Source organism: Columba livia, chromosome 16, assembly GCF_036013475.1.
Source record: "Columba livia isolate bColLiv1 breed racing homer chromosome 16, bColLiv1.pat.W.v2, whole genome shotgun sequence".
In the NCBI taxonomy this organism is placed as follows: Eukaryota; Metazoa; Chordata; class Aves; order Columbiformes; family Columbidae; genus Columba; species Columba livia.
The window spans coordinates 14,705,189-14,716,348 of NC_088617.1; the positions used below are offsets into that span (position 1 = coordinate 14,705,189).

Here is an 11,160-nt window from a genome sequence, read left to right on the forward strand (position 1 = left end):
AGTCAGAGGAAACACTTACATGATGTTTCTGCCTTGTGTACCGGTGCCCAAGGTACAAGCCTGCTGATGTTCTGGGAGTGCTGGTGGTAGTCCAGGGAGCAGTGAGCCGCCAGTGCTGAAGGCTTCTCAGATATGTGGGGAGTTTTCTTTCCTCCCCACCAGATGCAGCCACTGACCTACAGCACCATCCATCCCCGATGCGCAGTCGGCAGTGTTTGTCCATTTACAGTGCTTCTAGGACCTTGCATTTATTTTTGTCTGTTAAGTCTGGTACTGGGTTTTTTGACCCTGCTTTAGGATAGAAAGCGAAAGCGCATGTATTGTCATGAATGTTTTCTGACTTTTAATAACAGGATGGTGATGTGGTTGCCCCTCATCTGACTCCAATGAAGAGAAGCTGGAATAAGACGAGAAATGATGAGCACAGGACACCTGAGCGCTCATGCAGACAAAAGCTTTCTTTTGATAAGTAACACTTCGTTTGCACTGTTCCGTCTGCTTCTTCAGAAGATGAGTGAACCCGATTCTTTTAAAAGCCAGTTGGATGGACTGTAAGAATTTATGGAGCAATGCAGAAATGCATTTTACAATACAGTAGGTTTTAATGTAGGTACTTAAACAAAGTGCATATCCCAAACAGAGTTCTAAAAAATTAACAACCTATTACAGCAGGACAAACTGAGTTCTTGTTGTTGAATGTATGGGCACTGTGCAGCAAGAGTCATTTTACAAATTGCAATTCGTCGTTGTTACAAGAAGTGCTGAAGACACATTACTGTTCCTTCTAGTCCCGATCCCTTCCTCAGATGATTGTGAGATGACATGAACTAGTGGAAGAGCCTCCAGCTCAGGGAAGAGAGCAGTGAGTGAGCTTCTGACACATGGAGCTTTGAAACAACCATAGATGGCATCTTCAAGAATAGCAGAACGAATTTCATTTACAAAAATGAGGGGAGAGGGGAATTTTAAGTACCAAAGATTGCTTTTCTGGTTATTCAAAAAGCTGCTGATGATCCAGGTCTCTTGCTCTAAGTGCGACTACAGTTTTTATTGCCATAACAATGCATTGCAGTGCCATGCAGCCTTTTGTTGTTTTATAGTGTATTTTTGTTACATCGAATGCTACATTGAATGTTATATTTTTACTGTTACACTGAATGACAAAACCCGTCTGTTGCTGGGGCGCTCGCAGAGGACAGAGCGGCCCCGGCGCTGCCAGGACGCGGCACCTTGTTCCGCGGCACCGCGCTCGGCCGGGCCCTGCGCGGACCCTCCGGTCTTGTCGCCCTTCCCTCTCGTCCCTGGACCTCTGATCGCTGTTCCTGTGACGTCTTTTTATCCCTTGTAGAACTATAAAGGTTCTCACGTTTTTCCCTGGCAGGACTCGTGAGTGTTGCCGAATGTCTGTCCAGGTGGAAGAGTGCCCGAGGAAGAGCTTTTCCTCTCGTGTTTTACTCAGGTCCAAGAGGAAGGCTGCTTTCAGTAAATAAAACCTAAAAGCTTGAAAAAGCCCATCCTCAAAACTGAAAATGCAAAGCAAAAGGTTAAGTAACACTCAGAAATTGGAACGAGATTTGGGTTTTTATATCTGAAGTGGGGAAAGAAGAGCTCAGCGTTCCATGTGGGCAGCCCAGTGTGGGTAACTGGTTAGTTGCGGAAAACTAACCCAACGCCAAGTCACTGCGGGAGAACTGCAGAGCTCTCTCCATCTCTCATTACATTTCCTTTGCCCTTTTTGTCACGGGAGCTGACGGCTGGTAGGCAGGGGGAGGAGAATGAGCTTCCACCTACTCAGAGTCCATTTGCTGAAATAACCAGGAGCTGCTTTGCACTCTGCTGCTTTCTGACGTACACGTACCCGTCTGTCTAAAGGTGACACGGTGCGGCCTCTGCTGTTCGTATCTTTAACAATATTTCCAATCTGCAGGTGTACCAGATAACTGTTAGAAGGGGTTGTGACCTCTTTTAAAGAATTTCTTATTATGCTTCAAGAAACAGCATCATAGAGTAAAGGCATTTATCTCCCTTATGGGCATAAAATCAAGTGTTGTTCAGAATAATGTAATTATGTTACTGTTGCTTGGGTTTGTTTTGAATCTGTTATAAAAGGTGCACTTTATACTTGGGAACTATCTTTTGCTTACGTTTAAGGAAAAAATCATACTTAATGTTAAATTCTGAGACAGAGCGTTTCTTTTCCTCATGTTAATCTGAGCCTCTCGGGACTGAGAATAAATTTATAAGCAATGATTTCACTCTTCTAAGGAATTGTACTGTGTGAACTTTATTAAAAGCGATTTCCCGGCACAGCCCGGTGTATTCTGCAAACGCTGCCGATCATCCCAGCGGAGGAGGCGGTTTCATGATGCCTGCTCCTGTGCTGTGAACCTGCAGGGGGCCGGCTCGGCTGGAGGGGGCAGCTCGCGGGGTTGTGCCGAGCGGAGGATCCAGCCTGTGCTGGGGGGGCTGTGAAAGGAGGAGTGAGGCTGCGCTTGGCCGACCAGGCCCCTCTGCGCTGGAATGAGCGGCCTGTGGCTGCGGGGAGCAGTGGGCACGGGCTGGATGAGCGGAGAGGTGGGTGGGCTGAAAACCGCCCAAAGGGCTGGGCCATAGAGGGCTGGGCCAGTGGCACAAAGGCTAATTGGAGGCCAGTGACCAGTGGGGCACCCCAGGGGTCAACACTGGGCCCAGTCCCAGTGATCTTCAGTACTGCTCTGGATGATGGGATGGAGTCCACCCTCAGCAACTTTGCAGATGGCACCAAAGGGGAAGTGTCCTGGTTTTGTTAAAACCAAGTTTCTCTTTCAGTGAATGTGCCTGTCAGCTAAAGCTTCATATCAGCTGCATTTTCCTGGAGAACCAGATACATGTTTTGGTGAACATAGCAATGGAATGCGAAGTTATTGATAAGCATGGATGGACATCTCGGGAGAGGGGCAACAGAAAACAGGTGACCAAGAAACTGACCAACTGTGTATAACATCCCATTCACATGAATACTTCATATAAAAGTGGGAGATCACGAGGATCTCGTCCCTTTTTCCTTATGGCAACATTAGAAGAGGATCTTGCTAGTCGTCCCTGCGAACTGAGGCCAGTGACAGACTGAATCCAGCTCCGGTTGGCTGCAGAGTCCAGTCCAGGACTTCAGGTGCCTGCTCTGCAGTTGCTGGGACTTTCAAGATTAGTTTTGTGTATTTTGTATGATTTTCTCTATTTTATCAGTAGCATTAGTAAAACATATTTAATTTTTCCAACTCTTCTCTCTGTCTTTCTTTCCCTCCCGATCGCCTGTGCTGAGTGGGAAGGGGGGAGAGGGAGGGGCTGAAGGGGGAAGCAGGGGGAGAGGAGGTTAACAATACATCCCTCGACAGGGAGGAACGGATGATTCCCCAGAGGGACTTCACCAGGCTGGAGAGATGAGCTGACAGTAACCTCATGAAGTTCAGCAAGGAGAAATGCAAAGTCCTGCTCACAGGGAGGGTCAGTCCCAGGCACCAGGATGTGCCAGGGGCTGCCCAGCTGGGAAGCAGCTTGGTAGGAAAGGCCCTGGGGGCCTGGTGGGCACAAGTTGACCATGAGCCAACGAGGTGCCCTTGTAGCCAAGTATGGCAATGGCATCCTGGGCTGCATCAGTCCCAGCGGGGCCAGGGAGCGGATCCTTCTCCTCTGCTCAGCTCTGGGGAGGCAGCCCTGGGGTGCTGGGCTCCCCAGTACAAGAGAGACAGGACATACTGGAAAGAGTCCCGTGAAGGGCCATGGAGATGATGCAGGGACTGGAGCGTCTCTGCTGTGAGAGGCTGAGAGAGCCGGGACTGTTCACTGGAGCAGAGCAGGCTCAGGGAGATCCCGTCGGTGTGGAGATGCTGGAGGGAGGGTGCAGACAGGACAGAGCCAGGCCCTTCCAGTGGTGCCCAGGGACAGGACCAGAGGCCACGGGCACAAACTGGAACACAGCAAGGTCCCCCTGAACATCAGGAAACACTTTTTCTCTGTGAGGGTGACCAAGCACTTGCACAAGTTGCCCAGGGAGGTGGGCAGCCCCGTACCCTGGGTGAACGTGGGGCTCAGCGGCCGGGCAGGAGGGTCCTGGGCTGGAGCAGCTGGAGGAGGCGGCAGCTCCTGATGTCCTTCGACACCGTCAGGCTCCCCTGGCCTGTGCTGGGTGCCGTGGGCAGGGCGGCCTCTGCCTTGGAGAGGGGAGCGGGCAGGAGGGAGCACCTGCTGGGGTGGGTGGGCGAATGGGGGCAGAAGGACCGTGTCAGCTCCTGCAACGGAGGGTGCTCAGCAGCTCAGTAAACGACTTTGGAAAGGGGATGAGTAGTCAATTAGCACGAGGAGAGAGGAGCTGGCCATGGAGCATCTCCAAGGGGCTGTGGGAGATGGAATCAGCAGGGAATGGCTGGTGAGGTTCAACGCGGAAAGGCACAGGGTGGGGGGGTGTGTAAAGTGATGTAGCCAGCGGCTCAGTGGGATCCAGGCTTCACAAATTGCAGGTTTAGGATAGGAGCTGACAACAGGTGATGCTTCAGCTCAGTGCCCCGCCACGCTCCCAAAATAAATCAATCAGATGCAGCCAAACCGGGCAGGTCCTTGTCCTCCTGTGGAAACCCTGGGCCACCCAGCCCTGGCTTGGACCGCACTGGTGGGGCTGGTCCTGCTGCTGGGACAGGAGCAGCGGCTGGTGCAGGAGGAGCAGAGCTGCCCGGTGTCCAGGGCCAAGAGGCCGGGCTGCGTCAGTGTGGCAGCTGCGCACCCCTGGAGAGATCTGGACTTTCCAATAGGGCAGCTGATGGATCTTCAGCACCTTTTGTGCCCCATTGTCCCTGTCCTCAAGTACACACCTGGGTCTGTACCGACCATCATGTCCCCCCTGTCTGGCCACGGTGACTCCTGGTGTTCACCTCCCACCGGCTGGGGGAGCAGGAGGAGTGGGAAAATGGTCAACAGACAGGAGCCTCAGCCAAGGAGGTGCCCAGGCTGAGAATCTCAGAAGCTTCTGAACCATCCTGGTATAGCGATCAAAGCTCAGATTCAACTCAGGTATCGATGGAGCTGCCAGAGACCCCAACTGGAGTCAGTCTCCTCGGCGCAGCAGGTCTGCAGGTGGAGACTCTCATTCTCAAACTGGCCACCTAAGGAACATGCCCTGGGGACTGAGACACCTTGTCCACCCGGTAAGTGATCTGGGTACCCTTAGAGTCCTCACTTTGACACCAAGTGAGACGATGCACTTTTGGAATCATCACTCTAGAGTTTTGGGATCTGATTCCCTTGAGTTTGACTGTGTAGTAACTAACTCCTAACCAGTAGTCATTGCACTGTGTTCAAAGTGCTGAATAATTCTGGATAAACTCTGTTTGTAGTTGCTTTTCTGTTAAACAGCTCTGTTTAGAATAAAGTCTGTTTGGAGCTTATCGCCTGCCTCAGTTGGCTTTTGGGGTCCCTCTGTGACAGTTGGCCAGTGAAGAGGCAGCCGGTCGTGGGGCGGCGGGGGGGAAGGGGCCTGGGGGCTCCTGTTGTCCCCTCCCTGTGGGGAGCAGGGTGGGTGAGGTGCCCACGGCAGCCTGGACAGCCCTGAGGAGGAAGCCGTGGTCCTGGGGAGGTGACGGGGTGGACAGGGAGTGTGGACTATGGCAGAGGCGGGGACAGGTCCCCACAGACCCCAGAGCAGCGCCCTGGGCTGCCCCCATCTTGCTGAGGGCGCACAGCCCCGGGCTGGGACGGGGCATGGCCAGCGCTCTGACCTGCTCACCACCACTTGCTTTGCACAACTTTGCTGTGCCATTTTGTGTTCCCATGGCAAGGACAAGGCTGGAGTGCAGCTGTGCCTGTTTATTGATGAGAAGTCACCGTATGTCCCGTCAGCACCACCGCTGTTGCAGAGGCTGCCCATGCCCGCTCAGTGCTGCCAGCATGGCGCTGCCACACCTGGGGACCCCGCGGGGCCGGCCCTGCCGCGCACCCTCCTCCCGGGGACTCTGCTTGTCCCGGTGGGCAGGTGCTCGGTGCAGGGAGTGGGCCAGTCCTGCAGCCACCCTGGGGACACCAGCATGGTGGCAGCAGCACTGTGGGGGCGCCAAGATCCCACTGCAGCCTGTCCCCATCACGCTGCCCCCACCGGCTGTTGGCATGTGAAATGGGGACATTGTGGGGACAGGGTGGAGGGAGGCAGGGATGAGGCTGTGCACCGTCCCGGCGGGTCAGTGGGTGCTGGCTGTGCACCAGACGTCGATCCCAAAGCCCCCGATGCCACCTTTATCCCAGGTGTGGGCTGCAGGATCAGGCCAGGCCCCACACCTCCAGGTCCTGGACGCAGAACTGCTCCCGGGGCGAGAGGGTCTCGTTGTCGAAGGTCTCGCAGGGGTGGCTGCCCCCATGGTGCAGGTCCCCGTCCAGCCACAGCCCAAATCGACCGCTGGGAAGGTGCCAACAGCACAGTGGGCTGATGGTGCCCTCTCCTGCCTTCTCCGAGCCTGGAGATGTCCCCAGACCTCCCATGGGACCAGCCACCTCCCTGTCCCCACTCCCAGGTGCCCTCCTGCCGAGGATGGGCAAAGGATGGGCAAAAGGGGGACGGGCATGAAAAGCAGCTGCCCCCAGGACTGTCACCCAGCCGCAGGCAGCAGGGTCAGGGCTGGAATGGCCGGTGTTGCTGGACAACCTCCACTGGTACTTTTGGCTTCAGACCAGCGCTGTGTGCCCAGACCCAGCTCCACAGGGCAGCCTGGGCTCACATCGTGGCCCCAACCGCCATCGAGGCTGGGGACCCCCTGGGCTGCCAAAGCTGCCAGTGCGGCTCCTACCTGCCCCCACCGAGCACCAGCAGGTCCGCATCCCCTTTCATGAAGAAATTGTTCCTGCCCGTCCACCTGAACACCTGTGTGGGAGAGCAGCTGGCTGGGACCATGGGCTGGGCACAGTGTCTCCATCCCTGCCACCATCCTGCAAGGGACAGCTGGGGGCTGCTGAGCAAAGGCAGCTCTGCCCATCCCTGCTGTGTCCTGCTCTTGCAGAGGGAGACCCGGCTGAGCCTGTGGGCACCGTCTGGTGCTGGCCTGTACTCCCAGAGGGCGGCTGCCACCCACTGATGCCCCAGCAGCATCACTCACCGATGCCACCAGCCCTGCCACACACACACACCCTGCTGGTGCAGGTGGACGTGGAGCTGCCTCCATGTCGCACTGACACGGGGCTGTGACCACACTGGCATTCAGCAGGTCCCCTTCCCTGGGCCCCTCTCCCTGCACGGCCGGCTGGGTTTGCCTTCCCCCCGGCCCTGGATGAACCCCCAGGGCTACAGTGGGCAGAGACCCCAGCAGGGTCCCTTTGCTTCACCCACATCTGGCCAAGTGAGGCCATGTCCCCCACACCATCACCCCAGACCCCTCCCCAGCACCTTGGGGACCCCCTGATGTGACCAGGTCCCAGGGGCATCACCAGCCGCCCCAACAGCCCGTGACACCCCATGGTTGCAGCCTGCGGCCCCCACCTTCAGCTCCGGGGAGAAGGAGAAGAGGAAGGTCTCTCCTGTCCCATAGAAGCCATTGCTGCAGCGAAAGGTGGTGGCAGAGAAGGCACCGAAGGCCTGGGAGTGAACAGAGAGTGTGGGGGGGTGTCCCATGCTGTGGTGCTCAGTGGAGCTCACCAGTGCTGGAACGTATCCCCCATCTTTCCGGCAGCAGCGAGGACGTCACCAGCCCTCGGTGACACCAGGTTTGCTGTCCCCAGGGGCAGCTGTGCTGGGGGGGGCCCGGCCGTACCTGCGCCTCCGTGTCCCTGATGAGCAGCAGGGCCGGGGAGCCCGGGCGGCCCCCGCAGCGGTACAGGCTCCGCAGGCTGAAGCCGTCCCGTCCGGTGCAGTACAGCAGGTGCCAGGGCTGCTGCGTCAGCCGGGGGGGCAGGTGGGGGCCCAGCTGGGGCACAGGGGGCTCAGCAAGGCTGCTTCTGAGCATCTTGCCCAGCCCCGAGCAGCCTCCCAAGAGATGTCCATGAGCACCCTCCCAGCAAAGCGTCTTCTCAAGAGACCTCCTGTTACCTGAGCGTCTTCCTGAAATGTGTCCCCAAGCATCCTTCCCCTGACCTCCTCAGGGGTCTTCTCATGCTCCCAGCTCCCCAGCAGCCTCCCATGATGCCCCCTCAAGCATCTTCACTCTGACAACCCTTCTGAAATGTCCCCCCAGACATCCTCCCCTGCTCTGGCACCCCCCGCAAGCAGGGCTGCTGAGGTGGCTGTACCCAGGGACGTGTGGATTTCATCCATCTGGCCTCTCGCTGGTCCAGGACCGTGGGGGTGATGGAGAGGATGGGGGTCTCCGTGCTGGCGGGAGGGTCCCTCACCTCCTGGATGTCTCTGTCCCGCAGGATGCTGCTCTGCGTGCTCAGCACCAGCCTGCACAGCTCCTCTGGCGCAGGGGCTGCTGGGGCTCCCTCCCAGCCTGGCTGCTCCTCTGCAGCTGTGTCCCCATGTCCCTCAGGCAGCTCCTCGTCCTGGTCAGGCTGGGGACAGGTGCAGGTGAGCATCCCGAGGGAGCAGCATCCCCAAACCCGCACACCCAGGGGCTGGGCAAAGGGGCCCAGAGGCCACACTGATGGGCGCTTGGCTGAGCCTGCAGCCCAGCTCCCGGCCGTTCGTGGCAGCCCTGCCGTGCCATGGCGCCCCGCCAGGCCATGACCCCACTGTATACGGAAGTCACGAGGGTGTGGGGCACCCCAAGGAGGAGGCAGAGAGGAAGAGGAGGCAGGGGAGGCTTCCACAAGCTCGGCTCAACCTCAGCCATGAGCCCAGGGCTGGGCTGCAGTGTGTGTGGGGACAGGGATGTGCCTTAGTCCTGGTGGCAGCTGGTGACAAGTGTCTCAGGGTGCAGCCGCTGCCCAATGGCAGCTGGGCAGCATTTCCTTGCTGCTGGTGGGGAACAGGCAGAAAACACCCCGAGGGGACAGACAAGAGCAGCCCAAGGCAGCAGCAGTTCTCCTGTCCCCAGGGTGCTTGAATCCTCAGGGGACAGCGGGGCTAAGGGGCAAGTCTTGACTGTGCCCATCACCCCCCGCACCTCCCAGCCCTTCGCTCGCCCCGCGGCAGCCCTGTCTGTCCAGCCAGATGCGTCCAGCCCAGCCGATGCCCCAGGACTCATTCCCAGCGCCCACCGCGTCACGCTGGACCTACCAGGAGGTGGTAGCGGGCGCGGAGCCCCCTCATTGCCGGTGCGCAGGTGCTGGGAGCCACACTGCCAGGGAGCCCTCGACACCGCCCCGGGTTAATGTTCACCCGCGCTGGTCCCTCCCTGGCCGCCGGGCTGTGCCAGGGTGAGGGGGGGTGCCGGCAGCCTGCCCAGCACATGGGGGACCAGGATGTGCCCCCTGCAGAGCCAGGTCCTGCAGGGGCTGGGGTGGGTGGGCTGGTGTCCCCTCCAGCCAGGTGCGGGGTATCTGGTGACTGTCACCTCCTTGCACCCCAACCGCCGCCCGGTCCAGGCTCTGGATCTCCAAGCGGGAACCCCAAGGCCATGAGGAGTCCTTGTTTTGGGATCAACAAGCAGCTCGTGCTTGTGTTGCTCTTTGCAACACAACTGTTGCAATGGTTGTAGCAACTGCCAACACCTCCCCTGGGGACGCGGTGACACGAGCCCCTCGCTCCGGGAGGGACAACCGGGGCTGCTGTCCCGCGGTCGGGTGAGCTGGGCCCTGGGACAGCCGGCTCAGGGGGCTCGGCAGCGGCAGGGGGAGCGAACCCCAGCCCAGGCACCCACTGCCCCAGAATCCTGCAAACCAGGGAGGGGCTGACGTGCCCGGTGTGTCCCCTTCCCACTGATGCCCCTCAAAACAGCCAGAATGGCCGTAAGCCTGTGGGCCCAGCAGTAACAGCATCCTGTTTATGCCAGTGTAGGAGTTCCGTGTGCCCTGCATGGTGGCACGATGGCCCAAAGGCCTGTCCCAAGCTCTGGCCCCTCTGCAGGCATTTTGGGGTTGCTCCTCGGCCCCATGGCATATTGGTCCTGGATGCCCACTGGAGAGGGGTCCCCACTGGGCTTTGATGGCAGCTGTGGCCCCAGATTGGTGCTGGGAGGTGGGGCTGGTGCTGGGCACACCTGGCACTCGGTCACTGGCAGGGTCCTGGGTGGCCCAGGTGGTCCCAGTGGCCCCAAAAACCTCCCTGGGCCTCACCTCCTGCCCAGGAGCCAGGATGGGGCACCCAGTCCCTGCCTGAGCTGCCGCAGGGTGGCCATGCGTGTCCCTGCCCCAGCTTTCTCCCTGTCCCTGCCCCTTCCATGTCCCTACCCATGCCAGCAGGATCAGTCCCTGTCCTTTCCCCTGCCCCTGCCTTGGCCTTGACCCTGCTCCTGCCCTGCCCCGTCTGTATCACTGTCCTCAACACCGCGCCTGCCACTGCACTGTCCCTGCCTGGTCTCTGTCCCTGTCACCACCCCTGCCCTGCACTTGCCCGCTCCCCATTCCTGTCCTTTCTTTCCACTGGCCCTGCTCGTGCACTTGCCCGCTGCCCTGTCCCATCCCAGCCCCTGCCCTGTCTTGTTCCTGCCCATTGCCCCTTCCTCTGCACTGTCCTTGTCCCCTCCCCAAATGCCTCTTGCCCCTGCCCCATCCCCTGTTCCTGCCCCCTGTGCTCACTCCAGCACCTCTTCTCAGAGCCACTTTGAGTGCAGTTTTGGGACCTGCTCCCCAAGGGTGTTCCCCGGTGGAGCCAGCCTGGGGGTGGGTGGCCAGAGCAGGGACCTGGGCAGTCACGGGAGCAAATTCAGCTGCTGCAGACAGAGGTGGGACCTGTTCCCCTTTGCCCCTCAGCCTGGCCCTGTCGCCTCCCGGCAGCATCAGCTCCCTCCTGCTGGGCGAATCACTTTGTGCTGTGGGGGCGGAGGGGGCTGTAACATAGCCGCCCCCAGAGAGCCCCACTACTCATCCTCTTATTGAGATTTTTCACACTGCTGTTGGGTTGAACCGTGCATGGCTGGCATCTCCTGAAACCAGAGTGGGTATCAGTGCACCCCAGAGCCATGTTTGCATCTTGACGTGCCCCAGAGCCACTGGTTTTCCCTCCTGACATGTGTTTGATTTGAAGTCCCCTCACCAGCCCTCCCTGCGCCTCTTGGTGCCTCCCAGACCACCCCTCACCCTCTTGTCCCCCCCAGCCCTCACCTCCCATAC

At 58.7% G+C, this 11,160-nt stretch overlaps 2 protein-coding genes across 2 annotated transcripts in view; one reads left to right on the plus strand and one right to left on the minus strand.

Annotated features, from left to right (window-relative positions):
- The window catches only part of SAMHD1 (SAM and HD domain containing deoxynucleoside triphosphate triphosphohydrolase 1), a 28,479-nt gene extending 26,215 nt beyond the window's left edge, over positions 1 to 2,264 (plus strand). The window contains exon 16 of the mRNA XM_065032701.1: positions 354 to 2,264. Coding sequence (XP_064888773.1) covers positions 354 to 473 — 120 coding nt within the window. The 3' untranslated portion in view covers positions 474 to 2,264. The remainder of the gene's footprint in view (positions 1 to 353) is intronic.
- Positions 2,265 to 5,501: 3,237 nt separating this feature from the next.
- On the minus strand, positions 5,502 to 9,534 carry TLDC2 (TBC/LysM-associated domain containing 2). Its single transcript, XM_005512211.3, has 6 exons — positions 9,167 to 9,534; positions 8,341 to 8,499; positions 7,764 to 7,916; positions 7,493 to 7,588; positions 6,807 to 6,880; positions 5,502 to 6,418 (listed from the first exon to the last, which is right to left on the minus strand). Exons 1-6 carry the CDS (start codon positions 9,338 to 9,340, stop codon positions 6,283 to 6,285), a joined length of 792 nt encoding a protein of 263 aa, XP_005512268.2. The 5' UTR covers positions 9,341 to 9,534; the 3' UTR covers positions 5,502 to 6,282.
- Positions 9,535 to 11,160: the final 1,626 nt, after the last annotated feature.

Excerpts from the sequence above, each read along its gene's own strand:
- TLDC2 (XM_005512211.3), bottom strand. The coding sequence starts at position 9,340 with ATGTGCTGGGCAGGCTGCCGGCACCCCCCCTCACCCTGGCACAGCCCG. Across the intron at positions 7,589-7,763 it reads TCAGGGACACGGAGGCGCAG|GCCTTCGGTGCCTTCTCTGC; the intron begins GTACGGCCGGGC and ends GTTCACTCCCAG. Across the intron at positions 6,881-7,492 it reads CCTTCTCCCCGGAGCTGAAG|GTGTTCAGGTGGACGGGCAG; the intron begins GTGGGGGCCGCA and ends TCTCCCACACAG.